This window comes from Canis aureus, chromosome 1 (assembly GCF_053574225.1).
Source record: "Canis aureus isolate CA01 chromosome 1, VMU_Caureus_v.1.0, whole genome shotgun sequence".
In the NCBI taxonomy this organism is placed as follows: domain Eukaryota; kingdom Metazoa; phylum Chordata; class Mammalia; order Carnivora; family Canidae; genus Canis; species Canis aureus.
The window spans coordinates 99,527,882-99,551,533 of NC_135611.1; the positions used below are offsets into that span (position 1 = coordinate 99,527,882).

At 45.2% G+C, this 23,652-nt stretch overlaps 1 protein-coding gene across 1 annotated transcript in view; it reads left to right on the plus strand.

Annotated features, from left to right (window-relative positions):
• The window catches only part of IPPK (inositol-pentakisphosphate 2-kinase), a 40,801-nt gene that overhangs the window by 11,850 nt on the left and 5,299 nt on the right, over nt 1–23,652 (plus strand). The window contains exons 7-11 of the mRNA XM_077911082.1: nt 7,811–7,869; nt 8,185–8,257; nt 9,545–9,818; nt 11,154–11,304; nt 11,776–11,878. Of these exons, the coding sequence (XP_077767208.1) occupies nt 7,811–7,869; nt 8,185–8,257; nt 9,545–9,818; nt 11,154–11,304; nt 11,776–11,878 (660 nt within the window). The remainder of the gene's footprint in view (nt 1–7,810; nt 7,870–8,184; nt 8,258–9,544; nt 9,819–11,153; nt 11,305–11,775; nt 11,879–23,652) is intronic.

Genomic DNA, 23,652 nt, shown 5'->3' on the forward strand with positions numbered 1-23,652 from the left:
TTCATCTCTTGATGGCCATGTGGGTTGTTTCTGCCTTCCGGCTGTTGTGAGTGGTGCTGCTGTGAACATGCATGTACATGTGCTTGTTTGCATCACTGCTTTCATTTCTCCTGGGCTGAGTCCTAGGAGTGGAATTGCTGGGTCTCAGAGAGATTGTGTTTAGTTTTTTTTAGCAAATGTCAAGCTGTTTTTCATAGCTTGTGCGCCATTTTGTATTCCTGCCAGCAATGTCTGAGGGTCTGATCTCCCCACATCTTTGCGGGCACTTGCAGTGTCTCTGTGATTATGGGGGGCCCCGGGGGGGCATGAAGTGGCACCTCCCTATGGTTTTCATCTGCGCTTCTCTGATGGTTTACTGATGTTGCCTATATTTTCATGTGCTTATCGGCCATTGATATGTTTTCTTTTGAGGAACATCAGTTCAAGTCCTTTACCCATTATGAATTGGGTTATTTTTTGTTGAGTTTTAGGGGTTCTGTATATCTTTTGGGTATTCTTTATCAGATGTGTGATTCGCAAGTATCTTCTCCCATCCTGTCAATTATCTTTACTCTGTTGATAGTGTCCTCTGATGCACAAAAGTTTTTAATCTTACTAAAGTTTAGTTTGTGTGTTTTTCCTTTTCTTGTCTGTGCTTTTGGTGTCAATAGCTAAGAAATCATTGCCTAATCCAAGGTCATGAAGCTTTTCCCTTATGGTTTTGATCCATTTTATGTTAATTCTTGTATTTGAAAGGAGATAAGTCTCCAATTTCTTTTGCATTTACTTCTAGTTTTCCCAGTACCATTTGTTGAAAGGACTGTCCTTTCTCTATTGAATGGTCTTGGCTCCCTCATCAGAGATGTTTTGGCTGTAAATGTGGCTTGTGTCTGGGCTCCCTGTTCTGTACCAGCGGCCTCTGTGTCAGTCCTTATGCCAGCCTGGTGCTTTGTTTTGATTCTATAGCTTTGCAGTCAGTTTTGAAATCAAGAAGTTTGAGTTCTCCTGCTTTGTTCTTTTTCAAGATTGTGTTGGCTTTTTGGGACTCCTTATACTTACATATGATTTTGAGGATTGGATTTTTCATTTTTGCAAGAAAAGATTGAGGTTTTTGACAATCGCAGGAGCTTGTAGATCACTTTGGGTAGTGGTATTGCCATCTTAACAGTATTAAGACTTAAAATCCGTGAACACAGACCGTTTTTCCACTTATTTAGGTCTTAAAGTTTCAGCAACATTTTATAGCTTTTAGGGTGCAAGTCTTTTACCACTTGGGGTAAATATATTTCTATGTATTTTATTCTTTCAGGATATTGTAAATATGATAAATGGAATTACTTTAATTTTCTTCTCAGACTGTTTATTGCTGGTTTATAGAAACAATTTTTTTGAAGATTTTATCCACTTATTAGAGTGAGAGCACAAGCAGGGAGGCAGAGGGAGAGGGAGAAGCAGACTCCTCACTGAGCAGGGAGTCCAATGCAGGACTCAATCCCAGGACTCTGAGATCATGACCTGAGCTGAGGACAGACAATTGACGGACAGAGCCACCCAAGAGCCCTGAAGCACAACTGATTTTTGTATATTGATCTTGTACCTGCAGCTCGCTGAGAGGTTTTCTTGTAGATTCTTTGGAATTTTTTAAGTAGAGGATCATGTCATCTCTGAATAGAATTTTCTTTTCCAATTTATTTATTATTTTTTTAAGATTTTATTTATTTATTCATGATAGACATAGAGAGTGAGTGAGGCAGAGACACAGGCAGAGGGAGAAACAGGCTCCATGCCGGGAGCCCGACGCGGGACTCGATCCCGGGACTCCAGGATCGTGTCCTGGGCCAAAGGCAGGCGCTAAACTGCTGAGCCACCCAGGGATCCCCTCTTTTCCAATTTAGATGTCTAGCTTCTCAGGGAATTGATAGGGATCCCACTGAATTGCAAATCAATTTAGGAGGTATTGCCACCTCTGTATTTTGTGAACACAGGATGTTTTTTCCTTTATTTAGGATTTTAATTTCATTCAGTGATGTTTTATAGTTTTCAGTGTCTAAGTCTTAGGCTTTAAAAAGAAAACATTTATTCATGAGAGACAGAGAGAGAGAGAGAGGCAGAGACACACAGGCAGAGGGAGAAGCAGGCTTCCTGCAGGGAGCCCAATGGGGGACTTGATCCCAGGAGCCCGGGGTCACACCTTGAGTCAGAGTCAGATGCTCAATCACTGAGCCACCCAGCCATCCCTCTTAGACTTCTTTTGTTAAATTTATCTCTAAGTATTTTATTATTTTGGATGCTCTTGTAATTTTTTATTTCATTTTAAGGTTATTACATAAAAACATAATTGATTTTTTAAATATGTGTATTTCACAATTAAAAATATATAACATAAAACTTACCATGTTAACCATTAAGTTACATTGTTGTGCAGCCATCACCACCACCCATCTCCAGAATTTTTCATCATCCCAAACTGAAACTGTTAAACAACTCCGTATTTCCTTTTCCTCAGCTCCTGCCAACCATCATCCTAGTTTCTGCCTCTGAATTTCACTACTGTAGCTGCTTCAGATAAATGGAATTATACACTATTTGTCCTTTTGTGACTGATTCATTTCATTTATGTTCTCAAGGTTTTCCACATTGTGAAATATGTCAGAATTCCCTTCCTTTTTAAGACTAATAGTCCATGATTATATATACCACATTTTTAATCCATTTATCCAGTGATACACACTGAGTTGCTGTCTTTTGGCTTTTGTGAATCCTGCTCTTTTGAACATGGGTGTGCAAATATCTCTGAAATTCTCCTTTCGGTTCTCTTGACTGTATACCCCAGAAGTACGATTGTTGGTCATATGGTAACTTTGTTTTTTTAAAGGTTTTATTTATTTGTTCATGAGAGGCATAGAGAGGCATAGAGAGAGAGGCGGAGACACAGGCAGAGGGAGAAGCAGGCTCCATGCAGGGAGCCTGATATGGGACTCGATCCTGGGTCTCCAGGATCACGCCCTGGGCTGAAGGTGGTGCTAAACCACTGAGCCACCTGGGCTGCCCGGTAACTTTATTTTTAATTACAGGGAACCACCATACTGTTTTCCACGGCACCTGGACCTTCAAAACCATTTTGAAGTTTTGTCTGATTTTGGTACCAAGGTGGTAACTTTGGGTTCACAGAACCAAGTTAGGAAGTGTTTCCTTCTCTCCCTTCTCTCCCTTCTAATTTCCTGCCAGGGTACATCAGAGTTCCACTTTCTCCACACCCTTATCAACACTTGCTTCTGTTTTCTGATAGCAGCCATTCTAATGAGTGTGAGGTGAGAAATGCACCTGTTTTTTGTATATTGATATCCTGCCATCCTTGATGAACCTGTTTCTTTGCTCTGTTTTTTTTGTTTTTTTTTTGTTTTTTGGTGGTGGTGATTTTTTAGAATTTTCTGTGTACATGACCAGATCATTTGCAAAGAGGGATAGTTTTACTTGGTCTTTCTAATCTGGGTGCCCTTTGTTTTTCTTCCCTAATTGATCTGGTTAGAGCTTGTAGTAGAAGCGCGAGTGGACATCCTTATCTTGTTCCTGATCTCAGGCGGAAGCTTTGTCTTGCATCACTGAGTGTAACATTCATTGTGAGCTGGTCGTAGACATTTGTTTTGAGTTTTTTCTTTTTTTTTAATCATAAAAGAATGTTAGATTTTGTCCTACATTTATTGAGATAATCATGAGGTGCTTTCCTTTCTATTATATTGATTGGCTTTCACATGTTGAACCACCCTTGTATTGCTGGGATAAAGTTCATTTTTATTGTGGGTATGTAGTCCCTTAAATGTGCTGCTAAATTTGGTTTGTTAGTTTTTATTGAAGGTTTTTTCTTTTTCTTTCTTTTTTTAGAAGATTTTATTTATTTTCATGAGAGACCGAGAGAGAGAGAGAGAGAGAGAGAGGCAGAGAGACATAGGCAGAGGGAGAAGCAGACTCCATGCAGGGACTCGATCCCGGGACTCCAGGACTTGATCCCGGGACTCCAGGATCACACCCTGGGCTGAAGGCAGGCCCTAAACTGCTGAGCCACCCAGGGATCCCCTTGAAGGTTTTTTCTTAAGAGATGTTGGCCTGCAGTATTCTTTTCTAGTGAAGTTTTGTCTGATTTTGGTACCAAGGTGGTAACTTTGGGTTCACAGAACCAAGTTAGGAAGTGTTTCCTTCTCTCCCTTCTAATTTTTGGAAGAGTTTGAATATCGGTCTTGATTCTTCTTTAATCATTTGATAGAATTAACAAGTGAAGTCATCTGGTCCTGGGGTTTCCTTTTTTGGGAGATTTTTGATTACTGATTCAGTCTCTTACTGTTATTCTGTTCAGATTCTCTATTTCTCCCTCAGTTTTGGTAGTTGTGTGTTTTTAAAAATGTGTGCATTTCATCTAATTTGTTGATTCATAATACTCCTATAAAATTCTTTTTTATTTCTGCAAGGTTGGGAGTAATATCCATTCTTTCATTAATTTTTTTCAGATATTTTTTTGATCTGGCCAAGGGATTGTAATAGTTGATCTTTTCAAGAAACAGCTTTTGATTTTGTTCTTTTTCTTCATTTTACCCCCTGTTCTTCATTTCATCTGTCTCTGCACTAATCTTTACTCTTTTTTCCCCTTTATCTGCATTGGACTCAGGTTGGCCTTATTTTTCTAGTTGGTGAGTGTAGAAACTTAGGTTATTGATTGAAGGTTTTTCTTCTTTTTCATATAGGTATTTTACAAGTATAAATTTCCACGTAAGCACTGCTCTTTCTGCCTCCCATAAATTTTGGTATGTTGTATTTTCATTCTATCTCAATTTTCTGATTTCCCTGTTGATTTCTTTGACTCATTGATGATTAGGAATGTGTTTAGATATCTCATATTTGTAAGTTTCTCAAGAAAATTTTGTTTTGTTTTTTGCTATTGATTTCTAATTTCATTCCACTGAGTTTGGAGAACATTTGCATGACTTCATGCCCCCTTGAGAATGTTCCATGTTTACTTGATTAGAATGTGTATTCTGCTGTTTTGGGGTAAAGTGTCCTCTAGATGTTTATTAGGTCTAACTGGTTCAGTGTGTGGTTCAAGTCTTATGTTTTGTTGTTGATTTTCTGTCTAGTTACTCGTTTAACATCGTAAGCTAAACAGTCTAGCTCAGTTAATAGCAATTTAATTTCACTGGTGTACAAAAACTCTGCCTCTTGTAGCTTTGTTGCCTCCCCCCGTGTAAATTAATCTTTATACAAAAAAAATTAATCTTTATATTTATTTTGCTCGTCAGTACAGATTCCTTTGGCCAGGTGAGGGACATTCTATTTTTAAAAGGGGATGGGATAAAAAGTTATAAAAAGAATATATATTGTCTTTTATGTTTACCTACCTGTGTAGTTCCTTTAGCACTGTGCTCTTTATTTCTTCATGTGAATTCAAGTTACTATCTAAGTGTTCTTTTCAGCCTGAAGTTTTACTCTTGTAGGGCAGGTTAGTGAACACATTTGGTTTTTTTAGTTACCATTTATCTGGCCGTGTCTTAATTACTCCTTCATTTCAAAGGATAGTTTTATAGATGAACTTTTGGTTGACAGTCTTTCAGCACCTAGATTTCCTTGAATTCCTGCAACTAATAAGTCTTTGCTCAGGGCCTCTGTGTGTACACGGGGCCACCGTCAACACTCAGCCAGGCGCTTGCAACTCTACTTAGCCTTCACTTCCTCAGATTCTCAGATCAGCAGAAGGTGAGGGCCTTTTTAAGGTCTTTCCAGAGCCTGTGCATGGTCTTGTAGATGCTCAGGTCATGCTGGAGCTTTCCAAAGCCCTGTGTATATCTCATTCCTCAGCGTTTTCTTTTTTAGCTTTAGGTTAGCCTAATTGTTTGCTACAACTGTCATCCACTCTCTCAGGTAGCCATGAAGTTAAACAGTTGTCTCTGATGGTTTTCACAAATGCCACTTGGGAGAATGTCCCTTTTGCACCTGGAAAGCTCTGAGTCAGGTAATGATGATGGGACATGAAGAGAGGTCACATAATGACCATTCTTTGAGAATGAGAGTTTGGAGAAACTCCTGCTTGGTTCAGCACCTGTGGTGGCTGCTGGGCTTCTGTTTTTACCAGCATCGGGGCTGGTTTTTTGTTTTTTTTTTTAAGATTTTAATTTATTTATTCACGAGACACAGAGATAGAGGCAGAGACACAGGCAGAGGGAGAAGCAGGCTCCATGCAGGGAGCCCGATGTGGGACTCAATCCTGGGTCTCCAGGATCACACCCTGGGCTGAAGATGGTGCTAAACTGCTGAGCCATCAGGGCTGCCCTGGGGCTGTTGGTTTTTAAGATTTCCTTGGAATTAGAAGAGTGGATAGAGCATTAAAAATACCACAAACTTCACTGTTTTTAGATGTGGTCATTTTTCTTGAGTAAATGGTCCCCAGAGTGTTGTAAGCCTTTGGTTACTTTTCAGAATTCTGAAAGTTTTGATTCTGACCATTTTCTCCTTGCCCTTATGGAGGAGAGACTTTTCCAGAGTTCTTTACTCCCCACTTTTACTGACTCACCTCACCTTTTCTTGTGGTGTTAACAATTTGAGCTATTCCTTTTAGGAGATGATTTTCATTGTCACTATTCATTTGATGGATTTTTAGAACTGCTTTTTACTATGAAGCAGTATCTGTTCATTTAACTGGTAAGATACGGAATTGTAGGAATTAGGTCACCTGATTTCCCAGAGGTAGCCCAGTCAGTTTCCACATCCTTCCAGACTTCTCTCTCTGTCAACATAAATATACATGTTACCCAGCTGGAAATGAGATGATGCTTTTTCCCATGTGTATTCTAGCGTGTACTTATGTGTGCATGGACACATACTTTTATAAAGCAAATACGGGGTCTCACTATATGTTGTTTTGTTAATTGCTTTTTTCACTTAACTAATCCTTGAGGACTATTGTGTATCCTTCAAGGCTTTTTCAACATATATTTGGATATATGCACATATGGAGACAGTTTTTTTTTTTTTTTTTTAAGCAAAGTAACATCATTTCCACTTATACAAATTGCTTTTTTCCTTGAGTAAATGTTGGTGATTTTTCATTTTGTCTTTTTCCTGTAAGTAGCTGGCTATCATTTATTCATTCCTTCATTTAGCATATGGCCGCCTTTTTTTTTTTTTTTTTAGGATTTTATTTATTCATGAGAGAGAGAGAGAGAGAAAGAGGCAGAGACACAGGCAGAGGGAGAAGCAGGCTCCATGCAGGGAGCCTGACGTGGGACTCGATCCCGGGTCTTCAGGATCAGGCCCTGGGCCAAAGGCAGTGCTAAACCACTGAGCCACCTGGGCTGCCCAGCATGTGGCCTTCTATGTTCTGGTCCATGGAGCAGATGTGCTGCCAAGTTGTTTCCAGATCTCGCTATTAGAGTCAAGCTGCAGTGAACATCCTTGATCTTGTGACTCCTCAGAGATTTGCCAAGTCAGGGGGTACCCACATTTAAAATTTGATGGAAACCAGCAGGTTAACTTTCAAAAGGTTGTGCCAATTTATCTTCTCTCTGAAAATATGAAATTATTTGTTAGCCACACTCTCCTCTTCATGAATATTACAACTTTAAAGATTTGTTCATCTGATTACCATAATTTAGCTGTGTCATTTTGAGAAGGTCCCTGCTGCCAGCTTCCCTGCTCCTGTGGAGAGTGGGGCTAGAGCTCCTGAGTTTGGGGTGAAGCCCTGGCTGCGGCTGTGGCTTCTGCTGGGCCCCTCAGCACCCTGTCAGCTCACGGAGGCGTTTGCCCAGTGCTGCCCATCAGTCATTTACTCCACTTGCTGCTTTAACAGGTGGAAACTGGGAAGTGGAAGCAGATAAGCAAATACTGTCCCCTTGATCTCTACTCAGGGTAAGAGAGCACACCTTGGTAGTGCCACCTCTGGGGGGTGGGGTACAGGGAGCGGGGCCCTCTCCTGCTGGTGTCTAGGGCCCTGGGCAGAGCTCCGGGCTCTTGGCTCCCACAGGTGAGCTGTGGGAGGCAGCAGCTGGGGAGTGGAGGGGTTTGGGGGCAGTGATGGGCGGCCTCCCCCACTAAGATGGCTCCTTAGCCCACAGAGCCTGAGGTTCCTCTTAGGCTCCCAGCAGCACGTCCCGTCCCCTGAGCCGTGGGCTGGTGAAAGCAAAGACTGCATGTGATTCTATTAGCAGTGTCTTCTCCTTTTAGAAATAAGCAGAGGATGCACTTTGCCTTGAAGAGCTTGTTGCATGAGGCCCAGAACAACTTAAAGATATTTAAGGTAAGAGTTGTGTTTCCATGGATTTGAGATGTGGGTGAGAAGGGGCCTCGCCGTCCAGTCCCTCAGCCTCACAGGCCTGGGGGCGTGGGGGGGGGGTTGCCGCCACTGCATGGGGGCTGCGGTGTCTCCTGCCCCAGACCGCAGGCCTAGCCCTGGCCCCTCTCTTGGTGGCAGCCTCCGGTGCCTGGTCCTGCTAGCACATGGCCTGGCCCCGCCCCCCTGCCCCGGCCCTAGAGCTCCTGCTCGCCCTTTCGTGTGCCGCCTTCCTGCCAAAGGCCCATCTTGGGTCAGTGGTCTTGTGATGGTTTTCCTGGGCCTCATGGTCGTCAGACACCCAAGTCGTGTGCCTCTTGCTCTGACGTGACCGGAGACCCAAGTGGGGCAGTGGGGGCATCACACATGCTCCTGGATCCTAGGACCCAGAGGTAGGAGGAGGGCCCAGTACACACTTTGTGGACTGACATGTTGTGTGCTACCTGGGGACAGGGCAGGCTCATCCTCTGTCCCCGCAGCTGGCTCAGGCTCCCTCTTGAGGCCACTGACGGCCTGGTCAGGACCAGAGGCGGTGCTCCAGGGTTGTGTCCCTGACAGGGTGGGCAGGGTGCCATGCTTTCTGGCCTCCTGGGGCTGCCCAGCATGGCCTGTGACTTGAGAAGGGTTAGGAGGGAAGTCCTGCCCCACGGGGGACAGCTACAGGCTGAGTGTTGAGGGACCTGGACTGTCCTGAGGTTGTTGACCTCATCTTTCAGGTAAGGGAACCAGGGGACAAGGAGTTGGTCACACCTGGGGGTGGCTGCTGCTCAGCGTGCAGGGATCAGGCCCCGAGGGGTTATAGGACAGCCCCCCAGGGGTCCCTGCTTGCTGCCCTGGGAATGTTGGCGCCATGAGAGTTTCTTTGCTGGACATGGTTTAAAGGCAGTGATGGTCTTGGGGATGAGGCTATCCACACTGACAACATGGGTGGCCTCTCCGCCTGCAGGAAGGACAGAGGTCCCCAGATACAGGTGCCCCTGACTACTCACTCAGGGTCATGCTGACCCTGTCTTCGGAGAGCACGGGGGTCACGGGGCTCCTTGAATACCAGGCATGAGTCTTCTGGGGTTTGGGCTTCGGGTGGTGCTTGCCTGAGGTTCTCTTTCCTTTGTTCTTTTCCACGTTGGTCAGCAGTGCAGTGCGCATGGGGGCAGTTTCCCTGGAGGGTCATGGTGTGCAGGGCCCAGACAGGCACCCATCCTGCACAGTGGGCATGGCCATGGGGGTGACGGGTCCCTGTCTCTCCTCTTGAAGAATGGTGAGCTGATCTATGGCTGCACAGATGCCCGCAGCCCTGTGGCTGACTGGACGGAGCTCGCGCACCACCTGAAGCCCTTTTTCTTCCCTTCTAACGGCCTGGCTGGCGGGTCCCACTGCACGAGGGCTGTGATCCGGGACCTGGTGCACGTCATCACCCGGGTGCTGCTGAGCGGCTCCGACAAGGGCCGGGCAGGGACCCTGTGGCGGGGGCCTGGGCTACGGGGTCCCCGTGTCTGTGAAGCCAGCCCTTTCAGCAGGAGCCGCCAAGGTAGGCCGGACGGGGAGGGCTCTGGGGGATGGGGGGTACCTGCCAGGGTCCTGCCTGGCCTCACGGAGCTCTCACGGGAGCAGCTTGGGCCATCAGGGCCTCCCTGCGGCCACCCTGCTGGGGACGCTCCTGCCTCACCTTCCCTGGGGATCTGGGGCCTCCCCCAAAACACCACCCTGTGTCTGTGTGTCCCTGTAGTTTGCTGAGTACCTCCCCACTGGCCTGTGGGCCTGCCTGGCCACCCTGCAGGGGAGTATCTCCTGGGGGCCTGCAGCTCCAGGCCCCAGGGTGGGGTGTCCCAGCTTAGAGGCAGCTCGGCAGCCCACCTGGGTTTGTGCTGAGTGTTCTCGGGCTCCTTGTTGTCCCTGGGCTGCCTGTGGCCTGTGCACGGGAGCCGAGTCAGGACCTCCTTCGGCACCGACGAGGAACGCTCCTCATTCCTGTTTTGGGTTGAAGGCCCCATGGGGTGGCACGAGGGCAGCAGCCTGTTCCTGCACAGTGTGGGTGCTGCTGTACTGGCCAAGCAGTTACCCCAGGACTGCATGGCACCAGCCGTCTGCTGCTCCTGCGAGTTGTTCTCAAACACATTTTTTAGCCTTTTTCTTGAAAAAGTGATACGTGATCATTTCAGAAAATTGTGGAATTATGCCCACATTTGGGCTTCTGAGCAGATGGCAGCATGTGGTGGGTGTGGAGAGCCCCAGGGACTGCTCCCCTGGCCCCTCCTGGACATGTGGCGTCAGCAGGACCCTGGAGTGTGTCTGAGGCCACACAGCCACCCTGGAACCTGGTATTTTGGCCTAATTACCAAATGTGTGTCCACAGTTGTAGTTCTTGAATTTTTACTGATGATGAGGTAGGCATTCCGCGTTGGTCCCCCATGGGTCTGTGCTCTCACGTGGTCGTGTGGCCAAGTGGGTCCTGCCAGCAGTGGGATGTCAGAGGTCAGTGTCTCCCCTTGAGGGGAGAGGGGCCAGGACTCACGGATGCCCTGGTGCCCTACTAACCCTGTGCTGACTGCCCTGCCGTGGCATGTTGGGCGGTTCTGCCCACTGTCCTGTGTGACCCTGGGCTCCGCAGACACGGCCTTGCAGGGGAGGATGTGCTTGTGATTTTACACTTCATGCCTGGCTTGCTTGCGTAGGCAGAGGGCCGTCGAGGCACGGAGGTTGGGGCTGATGTTTGACCATGAGAAGTGCACAGACACGCAGGTCCCTTGCTGTGTCTGGCGCCTGGCCTGGCACCCCAGCAGCTCCGTGAGGCAGGTGCGGCCCATGCCCAGGCTTCCTTCGGTCCTTGACCGTAAACCTCTTGTTTTCCTGATGTTCTTGGTAGGAAAAAACAGCCCGGAGTGCTCGGGGTTACCGAAGGGCTGTCTTCTGTACAAAACCCTCCAGGTGCAGATGTTGGACTTGCTGGACATCGAAGGCCTCTACCCCCTGTACCGGCGGGTCGAGCGGTACCTGGAGGAGTTCCCTGAGCAGAGGTGAGGCCCGGGCTCTGAGCATCCTGGGTCATCCCAGCAGGAAGACCACCTGCCCTGCCCCGGACTCTGCTCCTATGAAGACCCGACCCTGTCCTGTGTCGGCTGAGCCTGCAGGGGGCAGTGCTGCTCCACAGCTGACCAGCAGCTCCTGCCCTGGCTGGCGGGCCTTCCTGGACAGGGTCCTGCGGTCGCTGGGGCCACAGGCATGGGGCCGGCTGTGGTGTCCCCCAGTCTGCACCCCCCTCCGCCCCCTGCTCCCTGTGCCTCTGGCCTGGATGCCTAGGTGACACAGCCTAGGCTCCTGTTGTGCTCTTGCTCTTTTAAAACTCTTGCTTCAGACAAAGCCTAGTGTTAGGAAGATGTGGATTTTTAGATGTTTAAAGGCAGGGGTGTGATTGTTGAATTGTTAGCCGTTTAAGAAACCCTCTCCAGGCAGCTCTGCCATCTGGTTTTTTGTGCTTTCTCCTTCAGAAAAATGTTGCAAATAGATGGGCCTTATGATGACGCGTTTTACCAGAAGCTGCTTGATCTTTCCACTGAGGATGACGGGACGGTGGCCTTTGCGCTGACGAAGGTGGGCCAACCCTTCTGGAAACACTTGTGCTCCATAGGCTCTGATTGATTGATTGATTGATTGATTTATTCTTTTTTTATTTTTTATTTTTTTTATTTATTTATGATAGTCACACAGAGAGAGAAAGAGAGGCAGAGACATAGGCAGAGGGAGAAACAGGCTCCATGCACGGGGAGCCTGACGTGGGATTCGATCCCGGGTCTCCAGGATCCCGCCCTGGGCCAAAGGCAGGCGCCAAACCGCTGCGCCACCCAGGGATCCCCATAGGTTCTGATTTAACGCAGACTTGGAGCTTTCCCAGGATGCGTCGCTTCCCTTCCCGGCTTCTGAGGTTTACCACACAAACCCTGGGGAGTTCCACAGTGGCGTTTTTGCAGGGGCCCGGGTGGTGGTGACCCACACCTCAGCTTTCAGGAGAGGAAGATTTCCTTCCCCCATGTATGTCCCTCCCCCTGCAGCCCCCACTGGGGCTCCCCACCGAACCCAGGCCTAGCCCTGCCCCGAGGGGGATCAAGGCTCCTGGGACATGGAGAGCAAGAAAACTGCATCTTAATTTTCACTCGCCTCTGACTGAAATTCAGTGTTTCCTCCACTGTGAGTGTGGAAATAGCCACTGTCGGGTCAGCAGGACCCTCGACGTTGCCCTGAGAGAACCAGGGCACTTGTCTCTCTCACTGTGGTGGCTGCAGACACCCCACATTTCCTTTAGCTGCTGCTCCTGAGGTTTTGTGCTTTGTCCTCCTGGAGGCAGGGATTGTCACACATTGGTTTAAAAAATATTCTGATAGCTGATACTGTTCTGCCATTTATGATTTGCGTTTAAAAATGTCAGTAGGAGGGAGATCGCAGGCCACCCCGGGCTGTCAGGGTTTGGAGCGCGGCACGGGTGGTGCGCTGCCCAGAGGCTGTCTCTGTGCGAGGGGGTGGCTGCCTGCAGCCCTAGGCTTGCCTGCCGGCCCCCGCCTTTGTCTGGTCCCCACTGGGCGTTGGTTGCTTCCTCTCCCGGGGCTGTTGTGGTGCCAAGGAGGAGGATAGAGGAGGTTGGGGGCCATGCCCTGAGGCACTCAGGGCAGGAGGCAGCCACACATGGAGTCCTTGCACCAGAGTAGAGCCACAGAATCTCCCATGTTGTCTGCGGCTTGGGCACAGGGATTGAGGACCAGGTAACCCACTGCTGCCATTTTCCACAGAAGCGGGTGTTTGACTTCTTTTATGTACGTTTCTCTAGGTTTCAGAATTGCTACGAGATAAACACGGATTATTTTTTTATTTCTGTTTTTAACCTCATATGTAAATCTAATCTTTGGTGAGGGACTCAGGCAGTCCTTACGCTGACCAGAGTGCATAAAGTGAGCACCAGGCTGGGCTAGTGCGGGCACAGAGACGGCTAACTCATCCCTGCTGGGGGCAGGGAGGAAGTCACCTGGGGAAGCAGTGGCAGCCTCTCACCTGCCACCTGCAAATGCCCTACCCACCGGCCTCACTCCTGGGCCTGGGCTGCGGAGAGGGGACTGCTCACGCTCACAGCCCTGAGCACTGGGCACAGCCCGTGTCCAGCAGCAGGTGGTCCACAAGGCAGCCCACAGCAGGTTGCATACACAGGCCGTGCTGAGCAACAGATGGCCTGGCTGGGTCTCCAGGGAACTGTGCAAGGTGACAAAACCAGTCCCAGAATCTCACACACTAGGACTGTTTCTATGACATTCTTGACATGAGAGTGGTGAGCGGTGGCTCTGGTTGGTGGGGGGGTGGGAGGAGGGCGGGTATGGCTCCACCAGGCCAGCCTGGGGCATTCAGGTGGTGACAGTGCTCCGCCTCCCTGTGGTGGTGCATGTGGGCCTACATGTGACCACACCCATGTGTGTGCACACGGACTGGACTAAGGTCACAGAGTGGAGCAGTGTCACTGTAGTTTTTCCAAGATGTCACCATTGGGGGAGGCTCGGTACGGGGTCCTCAGGATCTGCGTTATTTGTCACCCCCCTGCACGTGAACCTGCCATGACTGAGGTGGTACGTCTCCATGGTCAGCCATGTGTTTCTAGGCACCCCCCCCCCCCGCCTCTCTGGGGGACGGCCCCATTCTCTGCATCGCTCACTAGCGGCTGGAGGTGTCTGTTTGGGGATGCCAGCCGCCACCTCTCTGTTTTGGGGACTTAGGCTCTGGGGGTTGGATTCTGAGGAGGGTGATTGTGAAGGGAAGCGGTGGAGCAGGGTGAGAACATTCTGAGGCTACAGACTTCATTCTTTCAAGGGCTTGTTGAAAGAAGCCCTGTAGCTCTGAGGAGGGGTCGCTGCCTTTATTTACTGCCACCCAGGGAGACCCTGGCCCCCTGGTGTGTGGAATCTGGAGTCCATGGGCTTGTTCTCTAAAGGGCAGACACTCAAGACTGTGCAGATCAGCTGGCCTTTTGTTGCACCTGCTTGCACTTGTAGCACACCGAACGAGAGCAGCTGCGTTCTAGTAAAACTTCACAGAAACAGGTGCGAGGTGCAGTAGGCCCCTGGCCTAGAGTTTCCTGACCTCTGTGCTTTTGCTTGTCAGTTTTTTCCTAAAGATTTTGTTTATTTGACAGAGTGCATGTGAATAGGGAGGAAGGGCAGGGGGAGGGAGATGCAGATGCCCTGCTGAGCAGAGAGCCCCATGCGCCCCAAGATCGTGACCCAAGCCCAAGACAGACGTTCAGCTGACGGAGCCCCCAGCGCCTGAGCCTTTTAGCTTTCTTTTTTTTTTTTTGAAGGAAAGTTTTGGTTTTTCTTAAGATTTTATTTATTTATTCATGAGAGAAACAGAGAGAGAGAGGCAGAGACACAGGCAGAGGGAGAAGCAGGCTCCATGCAAGGAGCCCGATGTGGGACTCAATCCTGGATCTCCAGGATCACACCCCAGACTGCAGGCAGCGCTAAACCGCTGCGCCACCGGGGGCTGCCCCGCCTTTTAGCTTTCATGTCATGTGTTGCCCTGCTGCTTGGGAAGCTGCACGCTATTCCTTTCCCTGTGGTGCTGACTTTTCTAGCCTGCTCTGCGCCTTCCGAGTCTGATGCTAATTGGTGACATAGCACCACGTGGACCTCCAGGGGAGGAGCTACGTCCTTGCCACTTCTCTCCCACCTCTTGTGCAGCTGTGGTCTCGATTCCTCTTGTCTTGTTCTCTAAAATCGCAGTTCACAGAATTGCTTACTCGTATCTTTGCCCAACGTTCTTGCATCTCTGATCTTTCCTGTTTCCTCTTTTTTCTGTAACAGCTTTATTAAGATATAACTTATGACTGGCCTCCTTCACTTAGCATGTTTTCCAGGTCCATCTGCTTCATAGCATCATGTATCTATACTTCATTCCTTTTTACAGCTGGAGAGTACTCCATTCTGTAGATACATTTTATCCATTTATTATTATTATTTTTAAAATTTTTTATTTATTTACTCATGAGACACAGAGAGAGAGAGAGAGGCAAAGACACAGGCAGAGGGAGAAGCAGGCTCCATGTAGGGAGCCCGACGTGGGACTCGATCCCTGGTCTCCAGGATCATGCCCTGGGCCGAAGGCAGTGCTAAACTGCTGAGCCACCCGGGCTGCCCCCATTTATTATTGATGGACATTTTGTAGATTATGAATAACACTGCTGTAAATATTAGGGTACAAATCGTTGTGTGCATATTTTTACTTTTCTCAGGTAATACTTAGGAGTGGAATTGCTGGGTGAAATGGTAACATATGTTTAATTTTATTGGGATTTGCCAGACAGTTCCAGACTGGCTGTCTCATTTTATGTCCCCACCAGCAATGTGTGAGGGTTTGCCTCACTTTTAATGATGTAATTTGTCTTGTTGAGCTATAAGAATTCTGTACACAGGGATACCTGGGTGGCTTAGAGTTGAGCATCTGCCTTTGGCTCAGGGTGTGATCCCGGGGTCTTGGGATCGAGTTCCACATCAGGCTCCCTACAGGGAGCCTGCTTCTCCCTCTGTCTGTGTCTCTGCCTCTCTGTCTCTCTCATGAATAAATAAATAACATCTAAAAAAAAAAATTCTGTGTACTGTGGGTAGTAGACCCTTATCAGATATGATATGCAAATAATTTTCTTCATTCTGTTGTCTTTTTACTTTCTGAAAATGCCCCTTGATACAAAAATGGTTTTGATTTTGATGTTTAATTTATCCATTTTTTTCTTGTAGTCATGCTTTTGCTGTAATAGCTAAGAATCCATTGCTAAATCCAAACTCATGAATATTTTCCTGTTTTCTTCTAAATTCTTTTTGATGTTGTTGTTAAAGATTTTATTTATTCATGAGAGACAGAGAAAGAGACAGAGACACAGGCAGAGGGAGAAGCAGGCTCCTTATAGGATCACATCCTGAGCCAAAGGCAGATGCTCAGCCATTGAGCCACCCAGGCACCCCTCTTCAAAGAGTTTTATAGTTTAATCTCTTATGTTAATTCTTTGGTCCATTCTGAGTTAATATTTGTACATGATTTGATGTAGGGTTCCAGCTTCATTCTTGGCATGTGAATGTCCAGTTGTGCCAGCAACATTTGTTGAAAAGACTTATTTTTTTTCCCCCACAGAATGGTCTTGGCACCCCTGTTCAAATCAGTTGACAAGGGATCCCTGGGTGGCGCAGCGGTTTGGCGCCTGCCTTTGGCCCAGGGCGTGATCCTGGAGACCCGGGATCGAATCCCACATCGGGCTCCCGGAGCATGGAGCCTGCTTCTCCCTCTGTCTGTGTCTCTGCCTCTCTCTCTCTGTGACTATCATAAATAAATAAAAATTAAAAAAAAAAAAAAAAAAAAAAAGAGGAGGTGAAGCTCTGATATTTAAAAAAAAAAAAAAAAACAAATCAGTTGACAATAGATATATGGGTTTATTTCTGAATGCTCAGTCTTATTCCTTTGATCTATATGTTGTGTTTATACTTTTGTTTGTGTTTATACTTTGACTTACATGTTTATATTTATGTCTGGGTTACTATTGCTTTTTAGTAAGTTTTGAAATTGGGAAGTGTAAGTTGTCCAATTTTGCTATTCTTTTTTTCAAGATTGTTTTTGCTATTTGGAGCCCCTGGTGGTGATTCTATATGAATCTTAGAATCAGCACACCAGTTTCTACAGAGAAGCCAGCTGGGATGGTGACAGGGGTTGTGGTGAAACTGTAGATCACTTTGGTTAGAATGGCCATCATTACAATAGCAAGTCTTCCAATTTGTTAACATGGGATCTTTTTCAATGTATTTAGATATTTGATTTTCTTTCAACCATCATTTGTAGTTTTTAGAGCTTGCATTTTGTACTTTGAGTTTATTCCTAAGTTTTATTTTTCTTGATGTTGTAAATGTATTTTTCTTAATTCTCTTTTCTGATTCATTGTTGCAAGTGTATAGAGATACAGTTTAATTTTGTATAGTGATCTTGCAGCTTGCAACCTTGCTGAATTCCTTTATTAGTTCTGACAGATTTTTAGTAGATTCCTTAGAATTCTCTCTACATAAGGTCATCTGAGTGAGCATGAAGAAAATTTTCTCCGTTTCCAATTTAGATGCCTTTTAAGTTTTTTTCCTGCATAGCTGCCCTTGCTAGAATCTTTAGTATAGTGTGGAATAGATGTTGCAAGAACAGGCGTCTCTAATCTGTTCCTAGTCTTGTTGGGACAGTGTTCAGTCTTTCATCATTATGTATATATAATGTTAGCTGTGGGTTTTTCACAGATATCCCTTATCAGGTTGAAGAAGGTACCTTCTTTAAAAATGAAAAAAAAAAAAAGGGTACCTTCTTTTCCTATTTTGTTGAGTGTTTTTATCAGAAAGGATGTTAGAGTTTATTTTTTTAAATTTTTTTAAAATTTTTATTTATTTGTGATAGTCACAGAGAGAGAGAGAGAGAGAATGAGGCAGAGACACAGGCAGAGGGAGAAGCAGGCTCCATGCACCGGGAGCCCGACGTGGGATTCGATCCCGGGTCTCCAGGATCGCGCCCTGGGCCAAAGGCAGGCGCCAAACTGCTGTGCCACCCAGGGATCCCATGATGTTAGAGTTTATTAAATGTCTTTTCTGCAGCAACTGAGATTATTGTGTTTATTTTTTTGGTAGACAGGGCATAATATTACTTTGTTTTTGGATGTTAAAACCAACCTCACATTCCTGGTATAATTTTCACTTGGTCATGGCATATGATCTTTTGTGTATGTTGCTAGATTGAATTTGCTGTTATATTGTTGAGGATTATTGCATCCGTATTCATAAGAGATACCAGTTTGGAGTTTGCATTTGGTTTTGGTATCAGGTAATACTGGCATTGTCAAGTGATCTAGGAAATGTTGTAGCCTCTCACTTTCTGGAGGGGTTTGAGAATGACTGATGTTAATTTTTCTTTCAATATTTGATAGAATTCAATGGTGATGCCACCTGCACCTCCACCTAGCTTTGTAGTTGGTGTTTTGATGCCCAGTTCAGTCTCCTTATTTGTTAGAGATTTGATGATATTGTCTATTTCTTCTTGAGTCAGTTCTGATAGTTTGTGTCTTTTTAGGAATTTGTCTCTTTTATCTAAGTTGTAGAATTTATTGGCCTAAAATCTGGTTTTTCTCTTCTTCAAGTAAACCCTTTAGAAATTACATTAGTAACGTAGTGAAAGTCTTTTGGAAAATTCTACACTCTGTTTATCTGGATATGTTTATAATTCTCCACAGTATTGAAATTTTATCTATGTAAGAAGGGGTTCAGTGTTTTTCTCCTAATGTTAAACCATTCTGTGGAACATCATCTGACCAGGGAGTGTGCTGCTGACAGGTCTTCTAACTGTCCTTTTCTCAGGAGGAGAGTGTTTCCTATGCCTGTTTTAGGAGCTTGTCGTTCTCATTATTGGACATTTTAGTGCATTGTGATTAGGTATGGGGTACCTTGTATTCATTTATGCAGCTCTCTATGAACATGTGCTTCCTCTATTTGTGGATTTATATCTTCTATGATTTCTGGAAAATTCTCAGCCATTTTCTCTTCACATATTTTCTGTTCTCCATTATCCTGTTCTCTTCTTCAGGGACTCTAGATATAGAGCAAACCTCATTTTATCTTCTCACATATCATAACTGTACTTCCTATTTTTCATCTTTTTGTAATACATTCTAGGTATTTCTTCAGTTCTGCCCTCCTATCCATGCAGTCTTTCTTCACTTGTGTCTAATCTGCTAGTTTGTTGAGTTTTTCCTGTTTCAGTAGTTATATTTTTATTTCTCAAAGTTCTGTTTGGTCCATTTCCATATCTGCTTGGTATTTTTGATAGTTCCTCGTTACTTGCTCAATTTTAAATTCCATCTTTTACTTCTTTAAACAATCTTTGAAGCTATTCATGTTCTTTACTTGATATCAGATAATAAAACTTCAGAGATAATTTCTGTGTTGTTTTGGCTGATTCATCAATGCTGTATTGTCTGCTTGGGTTTTTAGTGGTCCATGATTGTGAGTTCGTGTTTGGTCTTTAATCTGTGGGAATCCTGGGGACCCAAATAGGAGATGCTTTCCTCTAGGGAAGATACAGAGCTTCTTAAGCTGTGGCTTAAGAGAGAAATCTGTTTAGACCCCATACTAACTGGGGCTTATTCCTAGAAGCAGTGCTTCCACTGACATCTGCCTGCAGAACAGCTGAGACTTATTTGCTCCTTGCTCAAAACCCTAGTTTTGGCTCTTTTAGGGGTGAATGGCAAGAAGAGGGGATTGAATTAGCGATTTCCGATTTCCCTTATCTTTAGCAGGCTGAAAGTGTACTGAAAGAAGGTATTTTTTTTTTTAAAGATTTTTATTTATTTATTTGAGAGACAGAGAGTGAGTGAGTGAGCATGACCTGGGAGAGAGGTAAAGGGGGAGAGGGAGAAGCCGACTCCCGGTTGAGCAGGGAGCTTCATGTGGGGCTGAATCTCTGGCCTCTGAGATCACACCCTGAGCCGGAGTCAGAGGCTTAACTGATTGAGCCCTCCAAGTGTCCCTGAAAGGTATGTTTATAGGGATTTAGTTGTTTTGTGGGAGGGCCCCTGGAAATCCTCTGTATTCCCTGAAAGTGACATTCTCTGTAGTATGGTCATGTTACTGTCATTTATTTGGGTATTGTTTTTAATTTGTTATTATTAAAAATAATGTTGACATTCCCATTTTTGTACTTTTTTTAAAAAAATTTTTTATTTATTTATGATAGTCACAGAGAGAGAGAGAGAGAGGCAGAGACACAGGCAGAGGGAGAAGCAGGCTCCATGCACCGGGAGCCCGATGTGGGATTCGATCCCGGGTCTCCAGGATCGTGCCCTGGGCCAAAGGCAGGCGCCAAACCGCTGCGCCACCCAGGGATCCCTCATTTTTGTACTTTAATCCTATGCACCTAGGCATATCTGTGAAGTACATTATTGGAAGTAAAATTGCTAGATTGATAATAGATTCTGTCAGTATTGTCCTTCCAAAAAGATTCTGGCAATTTATGCTCCTTCTTGCAACAGTTGAGGGCCCTCTTCCTGCATGCCCCCCAAAACGCTATTTGTTACCAATATTTAGGATTTTAATTTTCTAAACTTTTATTCTCAACCATTTATATTGTGAAATATAGCACGGCCCAGTGATGTGTCACAAAGCAAACTCTTGTGGAATTACTTATGTCTGGATGTAGAAAACTGGGAGCCAAACATAATCCCTGTTGTTATTCTGCTACTTATTCCTCTTTCTTTTCTTCCAAGAACTGTTGTATTGACTTATATTTCTTGAGTTTAGTTTTGCTTTTGAGCTTTATATATGGAATTCTACCTTTTTTTAAAGAAGGAAAAACAACTCTATATACTGTTTGTAAGATTCACTCATGTTACTGTGTGCATTTCTATATACTTGCATTGCTTTATAGTGATCACTGAATAGCTATACCATGCTTTATCCATGTTACTGTTGATGGATGTTTGGGTTCTCTGTTTTGGGCTGCTGTGGATAAAGCTGCTTATAAAACATTCTTACCCAGATCTCTTGGTGTACATGTTACATGTTTCTCTTGGATGTGTTCCTAGGAGTGGAATTTCTGGGCCAGAGATTTGAGCATATTAGCTTTAGGAGATACTGCAAAACAGTTACCTCCTTATATTCCCTACAACTGACTAGAGTAGTTCCCATCACTCCTCATCTTCTCCACCACTTGGCTGTGGCTTTTTTAGCCATTCTGGTGACTAGTGGTGGCTTGTTGTGATGATGAGATTAAGCACCCTTTCATATGTTTATTGGCCATCTGTGTTTTGCGTGAAGCCTCTTGCCCAGGTTTTGTATGACTCTTTTTCTTACTGATTTGTAGGAGTTCTTTATGTATTCTGGATAGAAGCCCTTTGTCAGATATATATGCTACTGGTGTCTTTGACTGTAGTTTGTTACTCTACTCTCTCACTGGAATACTTTTAAGAATTCGGAAGTTCGGGCAGCCCCGGTGGCGCAGTGGTTTAGCGCTGCCTGCAGCCCGGGGTGTGATCCTGGAGACCCAGGATCAAGTCCCACATCCGGCTCCTTGCATGGAACCTGCTTCTCCCTCTGCCTGTGTCTCTGCGCCTCTCTCTCTCTCTCTCTGTGTCTCTCATGAATAAATAAATAAAATCTTTAAAAAATAAATAAATTCCTTTAAAAAAAAAGAATTCGGAAGTTCATAATTTTAAGGTAGTTTAATTTATGTCTTTCTTAAGAAGTGTTTATATTGGGCAGCACAGCCCAGGTGGCTTAGCGGTTTAGTGCCACTTTCAGCCCAGAGCCTGATCCTGGAGACCCAGGATCAAGTCCCATGTTGGGCTCCCTGAGTGGAGCCTGCTTCTCCCTCTGCCTGTGTCTCTCTGTCTCTCTGTCTCTCATGAATAAATAAGTAAAATCTTTAAAAAAAAAAAAAAAAGTGTTTATATTTTATCTATCTTAGGGTCCTCCAGGTATTAAGAAACCTTTATTGTTTTGCCTATCTCATTTGGTGGGTATGGCATGAGGTAGGGTTTTATTTTATTTTCATATGGAATTTTCCCAGAATCACAGGAATTATCCTTATCACTAGAGTCAAAACAAGCCTTGATACCCAGTAGAGCAAATCCTTTTACCTTCTTCAAGAATATCCTTTTCCTTGTAATCTTAACCTTTGCTTGTGTACATAGATCTTGGAATTAACTTGTTCAGTTCTACAAGGAAAAGCAGTAACAAACCTGTTGGGATTTTGATTGGTTTGGCATTAAAATGACAACAGGAGCTAACAACTCTACAATATTGAGTCTTCCAACATGGGCATTTTCTATTATTTTAGGTGTTATTAAAAACTAATAAAAGTGTTTTAGGATTTTCTTTCTTTCTCTCTCTCTTTCTCTCTCTCTTTCTTTCCTTTCAAGATTTTATTTATTCATGATACAGAGAAGGGGCAGAGACACAGGCAGAGGGAGAAGCAGGCTCCATGCAGGAAGCCTGACTCCATCCCTGGACTCCAGTATCACGCCCTGGGTGGAAGGTAGGCACTAAACCGCTGAGCCTCTGGGATTCCCTGGGATTTTCTTTAGAGGGGTCTTATTTTATTAGATGTACTCCTAGATATTTGATGGTTTTAGATATAAATGGTATGTTTTAAAATATATTTTTTAAAGATCGTATTTATTTATTCATGAGAAACACACACACAGAGGCAGAGAAACAGGCAGTGGGAGAAGCAGGCTCCATGCGGGGAGCCTGATATGGGACTTGATCCAGGGACCACAGGATCATGACCTGAGCCAAAGGCAGATGCTCAAACATTGAGCCACCAGGTGCCCCTAAAATATTTCTTAAAAAAGATTTTGAGAGAGAACTCACACAAGCAGGGGCAGCAGCAGGCAGAGGGAACCGGAGAAGCTGTCCTCCCTGCTCAGCAGGGAGCCAGACATGAGGCTCATCCCAGGACCCCAGGACCATGATCTGAGCTGAAGGCAGATGCTTCACTGACTGAGCCAACCAGGGGCCTCTCTTTTAAAATATTTCATTTTAGGGGCCCCTGGGTGGCTCGGTTAAGTGTCTGACTCTTGGTTGGGGCTTAGGTCATGATCTCAGGGTGCTGGGATCGAGCCTCACAGGTTTCCTGTTCAGCGGAGAGTCTCTTTGTCCTTATTTCCTCTCCCTTGCCCCTCCATGTGCACGCACTCTAAGATAAAATAAAGACATTTTTATATTTCATTTTAAAGTGTTTGGGATATAGAGGAATGCAATTGGTTTTTCTATTTGACCTTTTATATGTCAACCTTGCTAAACTCACTGATTCTAACCATTCACTTAGAGCTTTTGGATTTTGGTTATATGGAATCATATGTCTATGAATTTGATTATTTGCTTTCTAATCCTTATGCCTTTTACTTTGGTTTGCTTAGCTGTATGTAGTTATGACAGTTAGAAATCTAGTCTCATTCCCATTCTCAGAGAAACCATTTTACCACTAACTTATTTGTTGTAGGTTTTTGGGGTTATTTATTTTTTATACAAATAACAAATATTTTAATTAAGGTGTTTCTTTTTTTTTTGCATACATGTTTGTGGGTGATGTTTTTTGTAATATCTTTGTTAAGTCTTAGTATTGACGGTATGCCTGCCTCATTAAACATATGAAGAATGTTTGCTCATTTTCCGGTTCTCTGGAAGAGGTGAAGAAAGAACTGTATCATTTTTTCCTTAAATGGGCATCCAGGCGCCCCTCATAATCTTTTTTGTATCGACTACTAGCAACATTCCATTATGGTGGGAGAACACAGTCCATATGGTCCTTTGAAATCTGAGATTAGC